This window comes from Orcinus orca, chromosome 19 (assembly GCF_937001465.1).
Source record: "Orcinus orca chromosome 19, mOrcOrc1.1, whole genome shotgun sequence".
Taxonomy (NCBI): domain Eukaryota; kingdom Metazoa; phylum Chordata; class Mammalia; order Artiodactyla; family Delphinidae; genus Orcinus; species Orcinus orca.
Window position 1 is genome coordinate 20,293,139 of NC_064577.1, and position 23,325 is coordinate 20,316,463.

Here is a 23,325-nt window from a genome sequence, read left to right on the forward strand (position 1 = left end):
GGAGGGGCTCCTTCAGGGGAAGCATGCCTTTGCTTTGACAGTGGAGCTGGACCCCCCTCCACTCCCCCCAGCGCCTGAGATGAACCCCCAGTGAGACAGGAGGGCGGCAGGGAGACAGGACACTCAGCTCCACGGAGCTCTGGTCCAACGTCCACACTCATCCTGAAAAGCACTTCTCTCCCCACACCACAGATGAGAACACTGAGATGTACGAGGCTACAGAAAGTGACCACGGACAGCTAGCAGACGCAGCTGGAATTCAACCCACACACATCAATCCAGGTATTTTCTGACAAAATGCTTGAGGATCGACCAATTCAGTTTCATTTTGACAGGTTCCACAAGGGCGAAAAGTCCAGCCCAAAACAAGCCCAGCCTTGCTCCCCTGGGCAACACTGACTGGGGCATTTGCGGGGGTGTGGGGCAAGGCGCCCCGGACAAGCCGGACCTCGAGGCAGAAGCCCTTTGGTATGCAGGGACATAGGTTTCCAGGCTAACTTGCCACCACCCCACACCCAGGACAGCTGCAGCGCAGAGGTGGAGCCTGGCCAGAGTCACCGAAGGGCCTCTTTATGAACCGAATGTTAGTGACACCCTCAAAATTTCTACGTTGAAACCCTACCCCCCAGTGGGATGGTATTGGGAGGTGGGGCCTCTGGGAGGTGGTAGCATTGGATGAGGTCATGAGGGCAGAGCATGTATGAATGCCGTTAGTAGCCTGCATGCTCTCTCTGCCACGCGAGGACACAAGGAGCAATCTGGAACACAGAAGACGGCCCTCACCAGGACCCGACCATGCTGAACCCCTCCAGCCTCCAGAACTTTGAGAAACAAACTACATAAGCCACTCAGTCGATGGTACTCGTCACAGCAGCCCAAACGGAGTACGACAGCCTCTGCAAGTCAGCCCACCTTCCAGCACCCCCGAGGAGGGACACCCTGCAGGACATCCACTTCACCCTTTGCTGACTACCCGTGTGACAGGCTGGCAACAGAGATGTGATGCCTGGAAGGATTTCTCCTGTGGGAATAACTCTGAGCAAGGAAACCAAAAAGGGCCTCTTGGGCTTCCCTGGTGGCGCAGTGGTTGAGAGTCCGCCTGCCGATGCAGGGTACGCGGGTTCGTGCCCCGGTCCGGGAAGATCCCACATGCCGCGGAGCGGCTGGGCCCGTGAGCCGTGGCCGCTGAGCCTGCGCGTCCGGAGCCTGTGCTCCGCAACGGGAGAGGCCACAACAGTGAGAGGCCTGCGTACCGCAAGAAAAAAAAAAAAAGGGCCTCTCATCATTTAAACCCCAAAAGTTCACATCAGAGAATTTTTTCTGAATAGTCAGTATATTTTCATCTTTGTGCTTTCCTGTTTTCACAAGATTTGTACAATGAGCATGTTACTTTTATAACTGGGAAAAAGGAACTTCCCTGGTGGTGCAGTGGTTAACAATCTACCTGCCAATGCAGGGGACGTGGGTTCAAGCCCTGGTCCAGGAAGATCCCACATGCCGTGGAGCAACTAAGCCCACGAGCCACAACCACTGAAGCCCGCGGGCCTAGAGCCCATGCTCCGCAAGAGAAGCCACCGCCATGAGAAGCCCGTGCACCGCAACGAAGAGTAGCCCCCGCTCGCCGCAACTAGAGAAAGCCCGCACGCAGAAACCAAGACCCGATGCAGCCAAAAATAAATAAATAAATAAATTTATAATTGGGAAAAACATTTGTAATAGCAAACAGTTTTTGTGGCATTTGCTCTCTTGCATATGACCACTCCCCTTGGTTTCAAGATCCAATCCAGTCTTTACATATTTTTTAGTGTCTACATTTTAGCTATAGATTTGCTTCATTTTAAGAAATCTTAATAGGCAAATTCAAAGTTCGAAGGAAAGTAAATGCAGGGGTGACTTTTTACACTAAGATACGGCTGCAAGGCAGTACATTCAGACTTCCCCACAGGCACCAGCAAGGACACAGTACTGGGTGGCTCAGTCCTCCTATGACGGGGCAGGAGCTTGGAAAGAAGGGGCCTGGGAGGAAGAGGAGAGGAAGAGGGAGGGGCTGAGAAGCAAATGACTTTCAGCTGGCTCCAAGCTCACAAGGCTTGTGTCTTTGACATGGCTATTTTTGGGTTTCTGAGTGGGGAGAAAAAAAGAAATTCTTCCCACCACCGCCTAGCTTGGCAGCCCCTTTGCCCTGGCTCCCCGTCCCTGCCCCTCCCTGCTCCACAGCCCCTCAGGGATGAAGGAAGCCCACCCTGGAGTATCTCTCTCCCCCCAGCCACCCCTTACCACCCCCCATGCTCTTAGGAGTATCGGGAGGCATCACCCACTTGCTTGTCTCTTTATACAGAGCTGGGAAAATGTGGAAATAAATGAAGCCTCAATTAGGCAGGCATCCAGCGTTTGGGGATGGGGCGGGGGAGGGGACCGAGGCTCCGTCCCAATCCAGGAATGCCTGAAAGCTCCAGGAGCCTCCAGCAGCCTCGAGAGTGGACGCTTCCCACAGACTCCTTTTCGGTCCTCACTGATCAGGCGGCCAGAGGCCTGGGAGGCCGGCTTCATTCCCACAGCAACTCACTTCAGGAGGCCTGCCCGCTGCAGGAGGGCTGGCCCCCCTGCGCCACCCCACGCACAGAAGGAAGGGCGGACTCCTGCCCCCTCCTTCTTCCTCCCTGGTGCCCTTCCCAGTGCAGGAGAGGCAGGACCCTAAGAGTGTGGACCCAGACCCAGGCGCGCTGGCAGCCCTCCAGGCCGAACAAAGGCAGTTTTCCCCTTTTAACTGTGGAAACTCAGCGTTTCTTATTTATTCCATTCTGAGCCTGGAAAGAGCAATGAAACGGAGATCTTGTTTCTTCCCCTGAGTGGTGGGGTGCAGGGAGAGAGGCGGATTCTGTAGGGAGGAGACTGGGCAGGAAGAAGTTCACAGATATTTTTAGAGACATGGGAATTAAGCAAGCAGGGACCTTCTGGGGCCGGAAACGTTTCTGTTTCCATCCCAACTCTGAAAGGCCAGTGGGTGATAGAGAGTGAGGGCCCAGGAGGCAGAGCGTGGCAGGGAGGAAGCATCAGACTCCAAGGAAAGGAGAAACAAGCCGGGAGCCGAGGTCCCTGAGGGCCACTTCGCTGCTACCGCGCTTACACAAGCTGGGCAAATGTCACGACTACACAGCAGCGTGGGGTGGCACAGAACACTGGCACCGGGCCCCCAGCAGGGCCACCCCTCGGCTACCTGCTCTTAGCCCCCAGCTCTCATTAGTACGGGGAGGTGGTGAGGGGCCAGGGTGAGATGCTGATCACCCCAACTTCCTTTGCTGCTGGTTCTGGTTTGACTGTGGGGAAATGAAATGGAAGCTAAAATAAGGATTTTCAATTATCTCCAGCCTTCCGATGAGTCAGGCTATCTCAGTTCTTTAAGACCACAAATATGGTCTTAACCGTCTGTGGGGTGCCTCACTCAGAAAGCATCTCTCTACAGCCTCCGGAATAGCCACACAAATCTGGGTACAGGACGTGGAGAGAGGAAAACAGAGAACAAAGCGGGCGACCTTGGATGCCCTCCTCCCACTGATGCGGTGCGGCGTTTCCAGAGTGCAATCCGGCAGTAACTAACTATCGACTACCTCAAAAACGTTCACATCCTGGACCCAGCGATTCTGCTTCTGGGAATGTCTGCTGAAGCATTATATTAAGAAAAAAAAAGAAAGAAAGAAAAAGAAAACACTTAAAAGCGACTTGAAGGCCCACAGTATGGAAATGAGTAAACACGGCTACCTGATGGCATAGTACATAGCTATTAAAGACTGCACTTCAAAGGGTGACATGAGGAACTGTTAAACAGAAGAGTTTTATTAAATATAACAATCTTACTTTTAGGCCTCACATAAGTATACAACTACACATCCTAAGAGGACGCATAAACCATGAAATTGACAGATTTTGATCTCTTGGTATAGGGCAGCTTTTTTTTGCATGCTTTTTGTGTGCTTCCCAAAATTTTCATCATGAACATATTTTACTTCTGGCCTTGGGGAGCAAAAATCACTACTTCTTTAACCCCATCTTCTACCACCATCTCTGTGCTTTGACCAATCCTGCACCTCCGCCTCCAGATTACTCCTAATTTGTTCTTTCCCAGAGAGACCCAGAGCTTGGCAGGAGCACTCCTGGGGCCGCGCAGGGTGTGTGCGTCTGTCTCTCTCAGCACCATGCCCCCGTGCTGGCTAACCCCTCCTTCCTGACTATGGACTATGAGATCCTGGAGGGCAGGACCCTTCCTCATCTTTATTCTTCCAACTCCCAGCCCATCCATGGTGTATAACAAGCAAGCAGTGAGTGAATGAATGAATTCAACCTCTCTCCTGGTTTCCTAAGATTCCAGGAAGTCATCAGGAAAACATGTGGCGTGGGGAGAAGGAAAACACGATAGTGTATGAGGCCCTGGAATAAGGACAGGCCCAAGCCCCAGATCCCCTGACGGTCTTTCTCAAGGCAGCCAGAATATCAGTTACAGAGCCTGCCCAGCCCATGACAACAAGGGTCTTATTGTTGGTACAAGTAGGTGACTGGGCCCAGTCAGTCAAGGGCCTTATTCACCAGACGGAGATTAGACAGACTATCTCCCTCTAACTTTTCTGGAACAGCAGTCATCATTAACCCCTGGGTTTCCGACCAGAGAATCAAGAATTTCAACTATCTATGAAAGTATCTCTTCCTCATAAAAGGTGCTGAAGCAAATTATAGATTGAACACAATTCAGGAGGCAAACACACATACACCCGCAGCAGGCAGGTGTACATTCACTCTCAAGCACGCCACACACATCCCACTAGGCACACATGAAGAGCTATGCAGACCCAGGGTAACAACTGACCCACACAGGACAAATCAAGGAGAGAACAGAAGGGAAGAGCAGCCTAGAAACAGAGGAGTGGGGCAGGCAGGAGGGAGTGCCCACACACATGCCCTCTGTGCAGACCGATTCCTGAAATGCGTGAGGGGGTCTCCAGTCAAACGCTGCCACAATCACACAGTGACACGTTTGAGTTGCTGATAAAACCCGAATCAAAATGACCACAGAGAAGCTTTAAAAGGCATAAACTCTCAAAGACGAAAAACTGGAGAGGAGATAGCAGCAGATGTGGGATATTAAATAAATTTTGAAACTTGGGAAGTGGGTGTGCATACACGGAGAGTGACCAGGTGAAGCAGAGAAGCTTCCGGAGGGAAACCAGGAGGAGGAGGCTGATGCTGTCCCAGAAGAGCAGCAAGCTCAGGGCCTAGAGGCCCCAGGCACCTCTGACCAAGGAGGCAAGGCCGAGAGCAGGAGGCCTGGCCAGCCCGTTCAAGGAGCAGTGAGACCCTGGCCCAGCCCTCGCCAGCAGCGCCCGGAAGGTACTCTCTGAAAAGGCTCTGGACGTGGGGCAGCAGGCACCACGGCGGGGGGCGGGGGGTTGAAGATGCCATGAAAGTCTGCATCCTGAAAGTGGAGGTCTCCCTAACACCACGTTCTTCTGCTGCCCATAGGGCTCCCAGGCTGGAGAGCAGAGGATTTGGATCTGGGGACTCGCCAGTTCCCTGCCTGACTGTCCTTCTAAGACGAAGCCAACCAGTCACCCACGTATACCCCGCACACACACAGTCTCGTTCCTAAACACAAACGTACAGCCAAGGGCCACAACTCGGATGAGGAAGCCCAAGACCAAAACAGGCAGAAAGGGACCTAAGAAGAAAGTAAGTCAGACCAGAGACAGAACAGAATTTCAAAATAACTGAAATTGTAAGAGAAAGTATTGCATCCATGAAACATGAATAAGATGCTATAAAAAGGGACACACAGAGAACATAAAAATGAGCCCTAAGAAACTAAAAATACGATAGCTGACCTAAGAACCAGAATAAAAATAAGAGAACAGGATAGCTGGGATCAGAAATAGAAGGGTTTATGGCAAGGTTAATGAAATCTCCGACACGACAAAGCCATGCAAAAAGACAATAAAATCAGAGCCTGTCCAAAAGGACCAACAGCCAAATAACAGGAGCTCTGAGAGTAAAGACCAGGGAAAACGAGGCAAAAGAAATTACCACAGGAAAAAAAAATACAAGAAAACTTTCTGGACCAGAAGGACAGAACTTTCCTCATTGAAAGGTACACAGGCTTCTGACTCAATGAAAGAACCAGAGCCACGCCAAAGCACACCTTCATGAAATTTTAGAACTCAAGGGGTGATGAGAAGCTCCTAAAAGTTTTCAGAGGGAAAATTCCATTCATTTACAAAGGGTCGGGAATCAGATCCTTTGTACATGAACTCTCAATAGCAATGGTAGAAATTAAAAACAAAGAACAAAGCCTTCAAAATTCCAAGGGAAAATTATTTCCAGCCTGACATCCTACAACCAGTCCAGCTATCAATCGAGAGTGTGGGTAGGAAAGGCATTTTTAGACAGGCAAGGTCTCAAAACTTTTTTTCCCTGTGCCCTTCTCAAGAGGCTTTACCAAATGGAGAAGCAAACCAAAAAAGAAGAGATCCATCTAAGAAACTCAGAAGGAGGAAGGGAACTCCCAAGTCAAGAGCTAAGCAGCGGGCCTGGAGAAGAGCCAAATGGGAACAAGAGGAGAAAAGGCTCCATGAGGGATCTGACCATGGAAAAAAAGAGAGCCACTGACCGAGGGACTTGCCCTCACTAAGAGGAGTTTTGTAGTTCTGTCAGAAAGTTTAAAGTTCAATCAAGCTTAGTTAAATACAAATCAAACAAACGAAGGGGGGAGGGCAATTATCAACTGCAAGAGAAATCAAATGTGAAAGGAAACATAGTCATGGTGTACTACCCGGCTTGGATACGCACGTTTCTTACAGTGTCATAATAACATAAACACTACTGACTTAACCCTACTGTTTACTGCCCTGCACCTGTGTCGGCAGGATGGGGGAGGACGAGAGGGTGTGAGGCAGGCACATGCCCGCACACACTGACGTGAGGGGAGGTGGGGGTGGCAAAGCCAGCAGGCACAAGAACCAAACGCTACGTGTGGGGAATGAAATCCACAGACACCGCCTTCCGGAACTCAAGAACTGACAGGATACGCGTGTTACTTACACACACAGAGGTAAGTACTGAAATCCTCCAGCTACAAGAACTGGCAGTGGCCTCCTGCGGGGACGGGCACGGGCACAGGAGGAAGGAGTGGGGCAGGGTGGTGCGCGTTTCTGCATAACAAGTGTTGAGGCTACAGACTTGACTTTTTAAACTATGTATGTGTATCATTAAAAAAAAAAATTAAAGCCCCCATGATGGTTTAAAATTCCCATCTGGCCCATTTTCAGGCTTCACGTATGTCAGGGAGCACAGAGATCCCAGGGTAAATACTGAGTTACTGGTTGGAAACGGACACACACCTTTCAAAAGACTGCTCGCCATCACCCCCACAGGTCCAGGAGGCCGACCCCCAGGGTCTTCAGACAAGTCAGTTAGCTCTGGATGCAACTTCTCTTTAGGGTGTGTTCATATATTATTTCCTCCCTGGGCAAGGCTGTTAGAAATAAACGACTGTTTTTCCTAAGTCAAAAACCTCAAACACGGCCTCCGCTGGAGGAGAGTTCCCGTGTCTCCCAAAGTAATTACGGAAAGATCATTTCTAAGGTTGTGACGGTTTGAACACTGGACTTGGGGTTTAATGTAAAGTTTAAACTAAATAACCAGGTGTGTTCTAGAATCAGGCGAATGCTTTTCTCCCTGATGGGACGCGGCTAACAATCCATGGAAGAAGCCGGCATGGGTGAAAATCCTACCGAGCTCGCAGATGTCCACACTATTAAACCACCAGGCTGGCGCTCCACACGGCGACTCTCCCCTCTTCCAACCTCTCAAGCATCCTTTAGGAACCAACGCCCCGTGACCTGGCAAATCGTTAGTGAGTGGATAAGTGAACAAAGCAGGAGTGCTTCCACACCCACTCCTTCTGCAGAGAACTGGCCCTGCCCTGCCCTCCGGGCAGTGGTGGCCGCCCTCACCTGGCCCACACCAGCAGGACAAGGGGTCCCATCTAAGAAGACATCCCAATGTCTGTCAATGTCACCTACATGGGCCTACTTAGACAAAGAAGATAAAATGGCTTGGCACCCCTAAGAGGACACTTTCACCCTGCTTTTCCTGGTTTGGAAAGGCAGGGCTTGTGTTTATTTCAGCAACAGAAGGGCAGATAAGAAGCTGGGCACGGTGACTTGGTCCAGTGGCCAAGGGAAGCCCATGAAGAGAAAGGAAGGCGCATCAGGGAACATTCGAGAATTCCCACCAACAATGTGGGGTCGGGCTGCTTTCCTAACCTCTTCTCACAGAGCAGGAATTGTGTGCTCTTCTCTGTCTCGGACGGAAGCCCCCAAAAGATCAGAAGCCTTGAAGCGTCCTCTCGACACTCACGCCGCACCTCCTACCTCAAGATGGGGTTGGCACCCCAGCCTGTCTTGGGCCTGCTCCCCACCTTCCTCCACCGGGTGGGCAGGGAGGCCTGACTGAGAGCCAATTACAGACGCGAGGGTCTGCTGGTGTGGGAATAGGGTGCGTGTCCATCCCTCAGGAGCTCACAGCTCCTGTTCACACGCAACCCTGACTCCAGGCAGTGAGAGCCCCCGCGTGGAGGCGCAGCCGTGTCTCTGAACCTGCTGGAGGGTGACGACAGAGACCCCTCCTGCCCTCTGCGCCTCAGTTTCCTCATCTGTCAAAGGTGAGGGCTGAAGGAGAGGATGCCTTCGAGGACCCTCAACACCACCCAACATCTACCACTCCCCGGCCCCTCAACCACCGGCACCCGAATATGTGGCGGTGCTGGTAGGTCTCCTCCTGAGAAAGCGCTGGAAGGTAGGGCCAGGCGTGTCCTCCACACCAGGCACAAGTCTGGCCTCCACCCAGCAGGGAATTCTTCAGACACTGGCTGCCTTACGGGAGGGACGGAGGAGAAAAGGCTGCCTGGCCCTTTTCTGCCCATCACAGCCCTGTGCGCTCAGCAGGCGTCAGTACCCATCACACCACGTTAACCAGGCAGAGCTCCGGCACCAAGTGCTGGGAGGGGGATCTGGGCTCGGCTCACAGCACAGGAGCCAGAGCAGCTCCACCCACCAGGCCTCCCACCCACGGCTCAAGGCCAGAAGCCCAGCTCTGCCGGGGGTGGGGGGGGGGTGGGGGAAGAACCTCACCTTGGGCAAGGTTCACCTTGGGCTCTCCCCACAGAACCATTTTCAGGATTAAATGGGAACCCAGTGAGAGCAGCTAGTACAGTGATTGCTGTGATTTTTTTTTTTAGCTCTGCATTTATCAGAGGCTAGCTGGTTCCAAAAAATGTACATGGCTACGTGGAAGAAGTGAGCCTCGGGCTTCTGCCCCAGTGGCAGCCACCACGCCCTTAGACAGACAGCCTGATGCCACTGATGAGCGTCCGTGTACACGGCCTTTCAGCTGGGGCCTGGGCACCGCGAAGCACTGTCGGGCCCCCAAATCCTCACTGGTCAGCGGGGAGACAGGTACAACCCCCACCAGTGGGTTCAGAGGGAAAAGTGAATCACTCATAGTGGACTTGGACGAACAGCCCAGTGCATCCACCAGGCAGAGGTACAGACAGAAACCCAAAAGGAAGGTGACCTGAGGAGGGACAGAGAGCAGGTGCAGCAGAAGCTGGCTGGAATCCCGGCCTTGCAATGAGGCCGCAAGGACCCTTCTCCGCTGCTCGAGGACGAGCATGCTCCCGTGCGGCTGGAGGTGGGCCACAACTGCCAGGGTACAAAGTTCTTCAGCGCCTCCCTCCACGGTTTGGGGGGTTTCTGTCCCCTCCACCTGCGCTGCCCCATTCCTGCACCTCACGGTCCCACTGGCTGGGTCAGCAATACCACCCTCGTTAGAAGTCACAGAGAACCAGCCTCGCCAACAGGACGACATGGGAGTCCCGCTTCCCTCAGCTCGCCCTGCGGGCCAGCTCGATGAGAGGGATGCCAGCCGCGCTGGCTGCGGAACCTTCGGCCGGGAGGGCTGTGTCACGGAGCTGACCCCATAACCTGGGCAACGTCACCTCTCCATCCCCTCATGGGTACAGGGGTGGGCCTTCCCCATGCTGCACCCGTGCCCAGCTCACTCTGGAAACACAGCGCATCTGTGCCGTTGGGGACAACCATGGGTGGGCCCATCATTCTCCTTTTCGTCTTCCATGTACTGCCTTTCTCTGTTCCCATCTCCTGTGCCTGTCTCAAGCCCGGCAGGGACATCCACAAGTACCACCTAATCCTGCCCAGAACTGGAGCTGAGGACAGAAGGAGGGAGGAAGACAAAGTCAAGAGCCAGCCATGCCCACTGTCTCCCCGCCCCATCCCAGGCAAAGCCCTCCAGCCCTAAGACCCGGCCCAGCTCCTCTCTGCTGTGAAACCTTCCAGGCAGAACCAGCTTGCCCTGCTCTGTATCTAGAGCACTCTGCATTAGGTCCCTCTGATCACACCCTTTGTGGCCGCTGGATAATGGCCCCAGAGATATCCACACCCCAATCCCCAGAACCTGGAGTGTGACCTCAGATGTCAGAAGGGACTCTGCAGGTGTGATTAAAGATCCTGAGATGTGGGGATGATCCCACCTTATGCGGGTGGGCTTTACATGTCATCACAAGTGTCCTTTCAGGAGAGAAGTGGGGGAGAACTGACACAGGTGAGGAGAGGTGACGATGCAAGCAGAGAGGCAAGGAAGCGGCCACGAGCCGAAGGGCGCAGGCGGCCCCTGGAATCTGAAAAGGGCGAGACACCACCGTCGCCTGGAGCCGCAGGGATGCTGAGCTGGACTCCTGACCTCCAGGACCGTGGGAGCAAGTCATGCTGTCTTAAAACAGTAGGTCAGTGGCAGTGGTCACGGCAGCCACGGGAGACTAATACACTTACACATTGTATATCATCATCAGAATCCTCTGCCCAGAATGAAGCCACCTTGGGCTCACTTCTGACACTCGAGAGACATCTGTGAATGGTCAGTTCATCAACGTGCACATGCACATGGCCTGGATCAGCCCTTCAGAGTAAGTCATCACATGGTACCAAGTGAGGTACCTTCCTTAAGAAACCCCACCTGCCATCTGTGAGATTCTATGAGTGGAATCATGCCCTGGGTTCAGAGGGCTTTTCCACCAAAAAGAACATCCCCTTCCCTTCCCTGTCCAAGAAAAGATTCTTCCGAAAAAGTGTTGTGGAGGGAAGGAGAGCAGGAGAGATTAAGACACTAACATATTAAGCTGCCTACCCACAATTAATGCCTTAAGTGGATTGGCTTATCAGACTGTTTGTGTTGCCAATTTCCCAGGAAAGTCCAAAGGAAGGAGATGGTCAGGTGGGGAGGGCTGGGTGCATGACAGAGTGCTGAGTGGGGGCAGAGTGAGGAGCCCGAGAAGTCGGGGTGCAGGGGCTATGCCCTGGCGGTCTCTGCAGCCTGGCTTCATGCCGTCCAGCCCTGCATAGGCGCGTGTGGGCACCGTGGGCTCACACGTGGACACACCAGTACCAGTCACTTGGCTTTGTTTCTTGGACTCCAAATGTTTTCTGCTGCTGACTCGCATAAAATGACCCATTTTTTGACAGTTCTCTCCCTGCTGCCACTTAATTAGTTTCCTAACCAATTATTCCCAGCTGCTCACTTTCCTAAAACCCAAAGTCACTCCACTCCTGTCTCTGCATGAGAGCCAGAGCTGCCCAGCCCATTACCACAGACGCTCACCCTCCAGGCCACAGTTGCAGCTGCCACAGAAGTCCCCCCACAGCTCTGAAGACCTCCAACAAGGACACCCACCACTGCCCGGCCTCAGCTGCTATCCCAGCGCAGAGTGAGGGCCACAGAACTCCCTCCCCCAACTCAACAAAACTGCTGCTCCAACCGCCCCCATCACCTCCTCCCATCATTGAAAGAGCTGTGTGCGTGCTGCGGGCCGGACAGGGGAACCAAGTGGACAAGAGGACGTAGAACCTCCTGCAGCCTCCTCTGTTCACAAGTCGTATGTGTCCCCTCAGCAGCTGCGGGCACCCTGGGAGAAGCAGAGAGAAGACCGTGGGTTCTCACTAGGCTCAGGGGCACCAGACACAGGCAGGTAGCTGATCCCTATTCTGCTGTCCTTGACTCAGCACTCAGGCAATTGGGAAGGAAGGAAAGTACACGGGATGGTCCCAGTAACACAGAAAGGCACTCACGGGGCAACCCGGTCACCAAGTCCTCTCACTCTGGTCTGAAAGTCAAAGAAGGAGGATTCCCGGGGGGCGGCCTTCTTAAACGTTTACGACAAAGACTCAAGCGCAGAGTCAAGGAGGACAGCAGACCGATTCCCCACTCGGTCAGCCAACAGGTGCCGAGCTTCTCCCACAGCCGCGTGTATTATGTAAGGTCCCACCTATGCAGGCAAATAGCAGCCTCTGCCTCGAGGTGCTCACTGCCCTGTAGAGGGAGACCCACACGGAAACATGCGCCCTGGGGACAAGGGACAGAGGAAGGAGATCGGTCTGACCTGGACCCACCTGGGAGTGGTGCCTGTGTCTTCTCCTGGTTCTTGTGAATGATTCAGGGTTACCTGTAGAGCCTTCCTAGCCCACCTGGCAGGTATGTATTTGCTCCCTTCTACCTGACCCTCTGTATCCACTCATTCCCATGTGTTCTTCTCTAACTTCTTTCCTCTACAAGGCTCAGGCCACCAGGTGACAGACCCTAACACTGAAAGCACAGAACATCTGCCCTGCCCCAGACTCAGGCCCCCCATGCTAACAGTTAGCCCTTCCCTTTGGGACGAGGCAACCAGGAACCTGACTGCTTGCCCCACACCTACTGATTGAGCCCCTCCTCGCTGGGTTTCCCCAGCCACAAATGGACATCTGGACCAGCTCATCTCTAGAAACCTCTGTTCTTCATCCCAAACAGCCCCATAATTAACTGCTGGTGGCCTCCATCCCCCAGCTGTTCCATACTGAGAAATGTCAGCCAAGTCAGCATGCAGAGTGGTAAATGCCAACAAAAAGCTACCAGAGGCAGAACGCTGCACCTTCCAACAGACACCAGGCTCAGACATCGTAACAAGCCCGTGTCTCCAAGCTCCTCCTCAACTCAGTAAAAAGGAGGGGAGTGCAGGGAAGGACTTAAAGTTCGGCCACCAGTTTCCAGGGAACAACATCTGTACACAGGGATGCTTCATTCTAATGGGTGAAGTCTCCTGCGTCCCAGTGAGTCAAACTTGAGGAAAGAAGGCATGTGACACTTGTGAGTTTCACCGCTAACCCCTGACCTTTTGACAAGAAGGCTCTGCTGTCAGTTGGGAGGGGTTCCCAGTCCCAACTGGGTTCATCTTGCCCTTCCTTGCTCACTCACTGTAACATTTCCAAGTAACTGGAAGTTGACCCAAAGATGCTCTAGGGCAAAGCGGCCTGCAGGAAGCCCAGAGGCAGAGCTCAGGGTCCTCTCTGCACCCACCCCTCATGCTGTCATCCACACCCGCCCCAAGAGACTACATACACCTCCAGCCAAGGAAGCCCTTGCATACATAATACACATTTACAGACTCTATTTTATCCGCAACATACATAAGAGTCATTAAGGAACTAAATGCTACAACATCCCTCCCAAAGAGGTGAAAATGATGTGTAGCTTGTCATGATTAAGTAAAGATAGGGTAAGCCCCCTATCTACAGCCCCCAAGTCTAGAAAATTAAAGCAGGCAGGAGTAAAACACCTCAACACCCTGGAATCACCTTCTAGACAGCCCAGCGGGTGCATGACTCCTGAGCTCTCCCCCAGGCTGAGCCACTGAGAGTGGAGAGCCACTCTCTGCTTTTCCTCACGAACAACAGCCCCTGCAGAGGCCTCAGAGTTTACCTTGAAAGATGGGTGCTGTTCACACATCCAGCAACACTGGCAAAGCACTTACCACTTCTGCAAATGTTTTTTTAAAAGTTCATTATTTTGGAAAACTAAGTTAATTAAATGGTCGACACAGAAGAGGTGCCTTGCTCATGCAGGCTAGTGGACTGGGCCTTCAGACACCCAGATGATTCTACCTCAGAAGCAGGTCTGTCCAGTCAAGGCATATTCTTCTCTGCAGCTGGGGGGTGGGGTGGGGGGGTGGTGAAGGAGGGGTGGGAGTATCCCACAATTTCAACTAAAGTAGCGCCAGACTGTATCAGTTTTAAAACTTGTATTAAGTTTCTGTGCAGAATTCCACTGAAAGACAGAGGTCTCCCAACCTGTCTGTGACAGCACCAGGAGGCCCAGTGGAACGTGGTGCATCTGCAGGGCCCGGGAACGGCTTCTGCTCTGTAACAGCCCGCATCTTGCTCACAGGCTAGTGTAAGGATGAGAACACTTCCAAGTTCAAAGCTATTTTTCAAAACTACCAGTTTTACCACGGCAAGCACAGGACTGCAGAAGAGCAGCTGAGCAGAGGAAGGGACGGAAGGAAGCCCAGGTTCACTGTGGGCCCAACACCACCACGAGGTTTCTGTGGAGGGAAATCAGGCAGGGAGGAGGCCCTGCTCAAGGACACTCAGTCAGAAAGAGAGGAACCAGAGTAAAACCCTTAGTTACTGGACCCCAAACCAACGCTCTCTCCCTACACCCTTCAGTTTCCCGGCACCCTGACACAGCAGGCCTGCCTCTGTGCCCTGGAGGCTGAAACTGCGTGGAAAAGTACGAAGGCCGAAGCCAGGCCAAACACATGACGGGTTTAAAAATAAATCTAAAGACATGAGACTAATCCGTAAAACATCAGACGTGGGGAAGCTTCTCCGCAGCTCAGACCGGCACGGAGCTGAGTACTGTTCTGATTTCTACACATCTCTGAACGTACGTCCACACACCCGGACTACAGGCCTGAAGTTAGTTTAGTTCAGCGAGCTGGAAGGCACATGAGAACCTCCTAGAGCTGCACAGACCCGAGGGGTGGGCAGGAGGCCAAGAGCCAGCCTGGCCCTCGGCCAGCGCCACCTCCCACACGGCACGCAGAGCCGCCCATCACTAGACACAGCAGGGGAAGGACCCCGTCATTCTCCCAGAAGGCGTCTCACCAGTTCACAAATCCCAGTTCTGTCACTCGTAAGTTGAGTGATGCCACCATCTCTCGGGGCCTCAGTTTCTTCCGTGAAACAGAGTAACAATATCTGTCAAGCAATACTGATGTGACCATCACGTTAGAGGTCGTGCCTGAAGAACAAACACAGAGCACCGGGCTGAGCATGCGCCCCCTCCCCAACCCTGTGACCAGCAGGACGGTGGCCAAGGCCCCCTCTCTCCTCCTAGAAGACTCCTCTGACTCCCCAGTCATCCACTGCCCTGAAGAGCATGCGCACTGAGGTTGGCTTGGTATTTAACCTTCACGTGTCCACGTGGGTCCCAACAGGCTGTGAGCGTCACCGTGAGAGGAACCTTCTTTCGGCCGTGTGTTCTCCCCCCCACGGCCCTTTGCTACGGGCACAACAGCCACTGTGGTTACCACTGACTCAGACGCATCGGCCTGCCGAGCAAGGGGGAGGAGAGCCAGCGCTTAAAGCAGGGCTTCTCCAATGTCTGTGCTTCTTAAAATCGCAGGAAATGGTTATTTAAACTGTGGCTACCTGGGCCTTGCCCTCAGGAGGTTCTGAGCAGGGGATGCGATGGGGACTCAGCTGCAGAGGAGCGAGAGAACCTCAAAGACAGTCCCCACTGGCAGCAGGGCCAAGGTGAGTCCCTCCCCATGCTCCCCTGGGGCCCAAATTCATTGAGAATGAAGTAGGCAAACGACCTGGGATCAAAGCAACCTCCAGGACTTGGTCCTACAGGAAGGAAAATGTAAAGGAGCCAGAACCCTACCCTGTTAGCACTCAGCATCCTCTGAAGAGCGTTCAGACCAAGCCCACCACTTCACATGCGAGCACAGACCCCAAGGGTGACTTCTCAGGCTGGAGCGTCTCCTCCTAGGGGGCTGAAAACCCACAGCTGCCCTCGAACAAGGCACCCAAGGGCGAAAAGTGTTCTCCCTGCTATGTGTAGGGATGTGAAGCACACTGAAGCCCTTGCAGCATGGCCCCTGTGAAGGCGCAAAGCTCTGGTCTGTCCTGACTTTCTAGGACTCTCAGGGCAGAGGATGGGGGAGACACCCCACACACCTGCCGTGGAAGCATGGGTACAACCTCTACACGCTTCCCACAAAGGAGAGACCCAGGGTCAGTTTGTTTCAGAGCAGAAAGAGTTCAACAGCATTAGACCTGCCAGAATTTTGTTTTTTTTTTTTTAAATAAGGAGATTCTGGGACTTCCCTGGTGGTCCAGTGGTTAAGACCTCGCACTCCCAATGCAGGGGGCCTGGGTTCAATCCCTGGTCAGGGAACTAGATCCCACATGCCGCAGCTAAGACCCAGCACAACCAAATTAAATAAATAGACAGATAATTTTTTTAATAAAATAAAATAAAGTAAGGAGATTCTGACATATGCTCTGACATGAATGAACCTTGAGGACATTATGCTAAGTGAAATACGCCAGACACAGAAGGACAAATACCATATGACCCCACTTACAGGAGGTCCCTAGAGTCCTCAAATCCGTAGAGGCAGGAAGCAGAAGGGTATGTGGTGGGGGCTGGGGGAGGGATGGGGAGTGAGGGCTTAACGGGGACAAAGTTTCAGCCTAGAAGATGGAAGGGGTTCTAGAGAGGGATGGTGGTGATGGCTGCACAACAATGTGAACGTGCTTAATGCCACTGAACTATAATCTTAAAAATGGCTAGGGCTTCCCTGGTGGCGCAGTGGTTGAGAGTCCGCCTATCAATGCAGGGGACGCAGGTTCGTGCCCCGGTCCAGGAGGATCCCACGTGCCGTGGAGCGGCTGGGCCCGTGAGCCATGACCGCTGGGCCTGTGCGTCCGGAGCCTGTGCTCTGCAGCGGGAGAGGCCACAGCAGTGAGAGGCCCGCGTACCGCAAAAAACAAAACAAAACAAAACAAAAATGGCATATTTTGTTGCACATATTTTACCACAGTTTAAAAGCAAACAACAAAACATGTTTTTGCCTGGCTTCCAGGAGGAAAAAGGAAGAGAAGACGAAATCAAGAGACAAGGCTGCCAGAGCTCATCGGACACAGTCCCCCCCGGAGCCCCAGAGCCTCACAGCCCAGCGGCTCCACCTGAAACTCGGGGCCCTGGATCCCCCTCTGGATGAGGAGCTTCTTCAGGAAAGACTTCTAGTGACTCCAGCACCTTAGCTTTACATCAGTCCCCAAAAGCTCAAGGAAAGTGGCAGAATTTGGTAAACAAACAGGCAGAGCACAGCGGGAAAAACAAAAGCAGAGGAGAGAGAGAGGCAGCAGCCTGGGTTTCTAGATCCTTCACTCTGTCCACTCCTGAAGAAACAGAGGCGCAGCCAAACTATTCAGGCTCCCACTTGTCTGTGAGGCTGCCCTGAGCCCACCTCACCTCGGCCTGCGTTTGAGATTTTTTTTTTCCTTTTTTGGGCAATTTGCCTCTCCTCCACACCCAACGGTTACAGGGTATGTGGGTGTATCGAGAAAGAAATTTCCCAAAAAAGGAAAAGTGACTCCCGGAGGTTAGTCCCATCTCAGAGCTGCCTGGAAGAGAAGGCAACAGTCACCCCGGGAGCCAGACTAGCCTGAGGCCCCAGACCCAGCAGAAGAGCCCACGCAGGAGGGCCCCTCGATACAGCCCTCCAGGCAGGCGCTGACCCGGGGACTGCAGCCCTCCTCCTCCGGGCCTCCTGGCCACCACGATGCCCCTCCGGGTCCCCACCCTATGCTCTGGAGCGCATTCTCCCTTCTGCTGAGGAACCGCTAAGAGCTTCGATGCAAAACGCACCTAATCCCTCTCCCAGGAGCGCCCAGGTCCCACCTCCTCCCCATGCTGAAACAGAAATCCTGCAGCAACGCATTTACAAAGTTGATTATTTCGACTCAACAAATATTTACGAGGTCTGTGCTACCCAAACCCCAGGTCAGATAATACGAAGGTACCAAAAACGTATCCAAAAACTATCGGGGGCCCAGCACTGAAGAAAAAAGGTACCATCCGGTAGGTAAGATAACATTTAAGCAAATGAAAACAAATAGTAATACTGTATAAAAGTCCAAATAACAATTTGAAACAGATTGTCACTAAGTGTTAAGGTCCCAGCCATAAAACGCTAATTTATTACATGCAATAGATTCGCTGGGGAGGGATGGGGCGGGTGGGGGAAGGGGAGAGCTAAAGCTAAACTTGGCAGCAGTGGCACGATCAGCAGTGGCTACCGGCTGCTCAGAGCTGCTGCTCTTGGAGACCAACACCAAGATGGGCCTATTATACAGGTACAGAGGTCTGAACTGCCCTGAGCTGCCACAGGAAGCGGTGCCTATCCACTCCCCGGCAGAGAGCCACACAAGCAGTTCTGCTGGCCCTGTGGTCGTCTGATGTGCAAGAACACCCCACAGAAACCCCTCCCCACCAGGAACAGGCCCATTCCTATTCCAGGCGCAGCACGCACCATCCCAGCCAGCAGGCTAACCCTGCCCATCACCTCCCTCACTCCCAGGAAATCTGAGGGGTAGGGCCTTCTGAACCTTTTAAGAACCGGGATGATAGCAAGTCAAACAATTAAAAAAAAAAAAGTAAGCCACGGACCAGGTCACACAGGGTCTCTCAGCCCAGCACTGTGGACTTGGGGCCGGATCACCTTCTGCTGTGGGGCCATCCTGGGCATCACACTCTGTTTCGCAGCACCCTGGCCTCCACCCACTAGACGCCAATAGCACCTCTGCACCCTCGTGCAGCTGTGAGACTCAAAGATGACTCCAGACACTGCCGGGCAGCCCCGGGAGGCACAAGGTGCCCAGTTGAGGACCACGGCTCCACTTCTAGGTACTCAGAGAGGAAAATTCTGGCACGGCTGGAACTTGGTTCACACACAAGTCTGCACGCAGGGTGTTCTGCTCCAGGTGGAGGCGGGAGTCTAGGCTTCAGGAAAACTGGCCTCTGGGTTGGGGAGCGGCCACGAAGAACAAGGCCTGACGCAGACCACGGGGTGGGAGAGGCCGCTCCAGCCCCACAAGGAGGAGCCCACCCGCAAGCCCCCACGGCAACGGCCGCCAACGCCGACCACCGGGCGGCCGGCACCTGACCATCCCTCAGTAGCCTCCTCGCGCACACGGCCCGGAGGCTTCCTCAGAACTTCCCCCACGGGGCCTTCCTAACGCAACAGGGAAAACCACGCCGCTCTAAAGGTATTTCAACACAACTGCTACTCTTTCCCGTCACTCACAGAAATGATGCCCCTTCACCTCGGGAGGGCCGTGTCCCTGCACTGCAGTCTGGGCCACAGAGCAGCACCGGTCAGTCTCTTCATCCCCACGGGGATCTGCCAGAGTGACCTGAGCCCATCCCTCCACTCTGGGCACCCCGAACACCCTCTCCGCAGCCCCGGTTTTCCCCGGCTTCCTTCTTCTCCATGGCTGGCACGTCCCACCTCCGCCCGAGCAGCACAGGACGGGCAGGTTGTGGGGAGACCGGAAGGCACGGCCAGGTGTCGCCCACGGCTCACAGTCCCAGTCGTGCAGGAGCAGCTCTCGGACCAGCGTGTGCTGTGCATTTGTGCCCAGCAGCCGCCCTCAGGCTCGTGCAGCTGAAGAGAACCATGGATTATACCGGACTCCAGCTGGACCTAAAGAAAGATTTCCTGACGAGAAGAATCAGCCTGCAAGCCGAGTCCAGAAAATTCTGTTTTTTGGGCTGGTTCATGGCCCGGCCCAGCCTGGATGTCATCCAGTGACCTCCAAGGCCCCTTCTCTATGGTTAGTCTTTGCGGGACTTAACAGCAGTCAGACAGGCACAGGGAGGACAAAGTAAACCTCCAGGCAGGTGGGAGCCCACCTCCCGCCCCAGGGCGCCTGCTGACACGACGGTCAAGTCAGGAGAACACAGAGGGCAGTGCTGAGCCACCAAAGGAAATGAGTGTCCAGGTGAATCCGCCCCACTGCTCCTGCCTCTAGTAAATTCTACCACCACCGGTGGTACCAACCCAGTCGCCTCAAACTACTCTGGACCACAGACGTTTCCACGGCAAAAACCCTCTGTGGACCACCCACGTTGTACAAATATGCTCATCAGAAAGAATGAAAAAGAAGAAAATTCTTTTTCTGAAGGAACCAATGAGGCAAAATAGTCAACACAGAACTAGGTATCATACCTATTAATTCCCATTCCTAGATATCATACCCATTAACTTGTCCCACAAACAAAATGGAAAACGCATCACAAAGATTAAGACCCCACATGGAAACGGAAACACCGATGGCCTGGTCACGCACGTATCAGCTGTGATAACCACCGAACATCCAAGTGTCCCAACAGACTACAAGGTGCTGTGCTCACACTTCCAGAACCCTGCTCTCACCCCTGCAGCAAGGAAATGAACTCTGAAAGGGGTGGGGTCAACCTGTCTTACACGGTGTGAACAGATGTTCTTGGACAGTCCCAGTTTAACAATGCTGCCCACACAAAGGTACGCACGCACACACACACACACACACACGCCAATGGAACAGGAAAAGGCACTCAAAGCTTCCACCTTCAATCCTTTATAAAGCTTAGAACTCAGTCATACTTTAGATTAGTTAGGACAGACTGATCTCCTTTAGAAAAAAGTCAGGAGACAAAATGGGTGGGAAAAGAAAAGCCAGAATATTCTACCTGGTTGGTAAATACTTATCCAGCCCAGGAAACAAATCAGGTGGGTGACAGGACAGGATGGAGCCCGTACACCCTGGCTCAGTGACCAGAACACTAACCCTGTGGCCAGGAGACCTCTGAACATCAAATACGATGAGCGACACCAATTCCAGCAACGGACCTGAGAGGAGCCCTGCACTACGCACGGATCCGCGGGGGTCAGCTGGCACCCGCCCACCCAGGGCGGCCGCACCTGCTCCCGCGGGCCCGCAACCTCCTCCGCTTCTCTCTAACCAGGCGCTCCTACCACCCTGAACAGAAGTGACTTCCTCCCTCACCGTGACTCTCACCCGTGGCCACTGAAGGCGCCTCGAGGCAAAGGTCGGGGCTGTGAGGGCTGCTGCAACCAGCTGCCACACGGGCTTCCACATCTCCAGCCTCCCGAGCAGAAGCCGAAGCAAGAGCACACAGCTGCCACAAGGCCGACACCACCGCGACGAAGGGGCCTGGAGAAGGCCGGGGCAGGAGAGGGGAGGGGCGGAGGAGGACACTCACCATCTCATCCAGGGCGTAGCGCAAGAGGCCGTGCTCGTAGAGGATGAAGAACCGGCGCTGCCATTTCTGCAACGGAACACAGAGGGTGTCGGGAGGGTTCTGGCCCGTCTCCACTTGCCGAGCCCCTGCGCCTGACAAGCCTGCCTCTGAGGCACGCTGGCTGCACAGCTTCCATTTCTGGGGCCCAGGGGTAGAAGAACAGTGCCTCGTCAGCCAGGATTGGGCCAGTGGAGAGGCCCAAACCACCCAGTGTGTTCCCAATCACTGAGATTTTAAAAGATGCCTGATCTAGTTTAATCTGTAAGCTCCTGAGAAAAAGGAGCAGAGGCAATGTCTGGGTCACCTTTTTGTATTCTTTATGTACCCAGCACAGAGCTCACTCCTAATAATGTGTCAATATTAATCTGATGAATTACCTGACATGACATGGGATAACCTGAGAATGCCAAGCACTGATTCCCCACTTCTGAAAAAATCTGGAAAAATGGTATAAAGGGTTGTCCCAGTGACCCACAGGGAGGCTGGAAAAGGGAAAAAGCCAGCCGGGCACCAGCACTCACTGAAGGGGACGGAAGTCAGAAAAATCGAAACTGAGGGGGGAGGCCCGTGGGAGCAACTCTGACGTCCAGGGAGGCAGTGACCGGCAAAGGGTGCCCCTGCCCCCTCGCTGCCCTCCACCCAAAGGCTAGGCCACCAGGGGCTGATGGAGGTCCAATGGCACTGACAGTGGAATGGAAAGGCCCTTCCTTTTTGTGGGGGGGAAATGTCTAGAACGTGAGACTGCTGGTCCCCAAATCCCAAAAATCATCATGAAGATCCGTGACCTATTTTCAACATTTCCAAAAGCCCAACAAAATTCATACTTTTACTGGCAATAAGGCCACAAGAACTAACTAAAATATCATGTCTCTGCTTTGGGCCAGAATTATATCATTTGTAATAATGATTTTCCCATCAGAAGCTGAAAATGGCAATTCTGTATGACCTAAATACAAAAGAGGAAAGAGGGCTGTTCCCTGGTTACTGCAGCCACTGGAACACAGTCGCTCTGGCTGTCCTCACGCCTGGGTGGCAGGAACAGGGCACTCACGTGGCCTTGCAAAGAGGACCTGTAGAGGCTGGGCCACCTGGACTCTTCCCAGGAAATATTTCCAAGGCTCCTATTTGTTGTTTTTAAAATTAAAACCCATTCTGGAAGGAAGCCCAAAGACCCCAGATACAAAGCAAGTTCTGTGGGGTACCAAGGCCCCACCCCAGAGTGTAACATTCAGGCTGGGGGCAGCAGAGACCCAGAGGCAGGGCAGAGGCCCTGGGGAAGGGGGCAGGCGGCAGTACCTGGAGGAAAGCGTGTGGAAAAAGAAAGCATGTTTTAATTGGAGTCAAATCCAAAGGGGCTCCCTGACAGAGGAACAAGCCACTGACCCGGGACGATTCTGTTTTGACCATCTCGCTGCTCCAGCTGAGACCTGGCCAAGCAGTAGCCTGTGTCCAGCAGGACCCACCCGGGGCTGGGTGCCCAGGAGAGATGGGACGCAAGCAAAGTTGGCCCTTAAGGCCTGCCTCCCCTCACTCCTGCTCATCTGCTGAGCTCCCAGCTGGGGAGGAAGGGAGGGGAAAGAGGGGGGGGCTACAGGAAGCAGAACATTGGCCCTGAAAGAACTCGGACCCTAATTAGCATAATGCAAATGTGCGCTGAACTGCCCTTTGGTCTTTTCCATTTAACTGTTTCTAGAGTGGAGCTGACCCACAAAACAGGTAGTACCATGCGAGTGCATCTCTTTTGAATGGAGGGCGAGGCATAATAACTACTGGGACCTGCAAGTTCACCAAATAGGTAGGGGTTCCCTGCTGATCCGCCATCCCAGGATCCACCATTCAAACCCCCATCTCCGTCCTCCACTCGGTCAATCTGCCTTAGGTGGGCCCCTCTCTTGGTGAATTCTCCACCCAAGAATTCACTCTGATGCCCTTACCCGAGATCGGTGCACTGGGTTATCAAAGTCAGTCCCATCTGGAGCCAGGAGCAGCCAGCCACCATAAATGGGTTTTGCCTGGAGGAGAAAAAGGAGGGCAGGTCATCAGTGGCCTTGGACAGTTTCAACGGTCAAGTTA

General features: G+C 53.5%; 1 protein-coding gene across 16 annotated transcripts in view; it reads right to left on the bottom strand.

Moving 5' to 3' along the window:
• The window catches only part of MPRIP (myosin phosphatase Rho interacting protein), a 129,542-nt gene that overhangs the window by 72,271 nt on the left and 33,946 nt on the right, over nt 1–23,325 (bottom strand). For 9 of the 16 annotated variants that reach the window (XM_049702117.1, XM_049702118.1, XM_049702120.1 and 6 more), the window contains exons 2-3: nt 23,187–23,264; nt 21,214–21,390 (exon numbers count right to left, since the gene is read on the bottom strand). The exons of 1 other annotated variant lie outside the window; for it this stretch is intronic. In XM_049702117.1, coding sequence (XP_049558074.1) covers nt 21,214–21,390; nt 23,187–23,264 — 255 coding nt within the window. Of the gene's footprint in view, nt 1–10,105; nt 10,219–21,213; nt 21,391–23,186; nt 23,265–23,325 lie in introns of those variants that run through there. 6 more of the 16 variants (XM_033422645.2, XM_004266766.4, XM_004266765.4 and 3 more) reach the window with 2 other exon arrangements.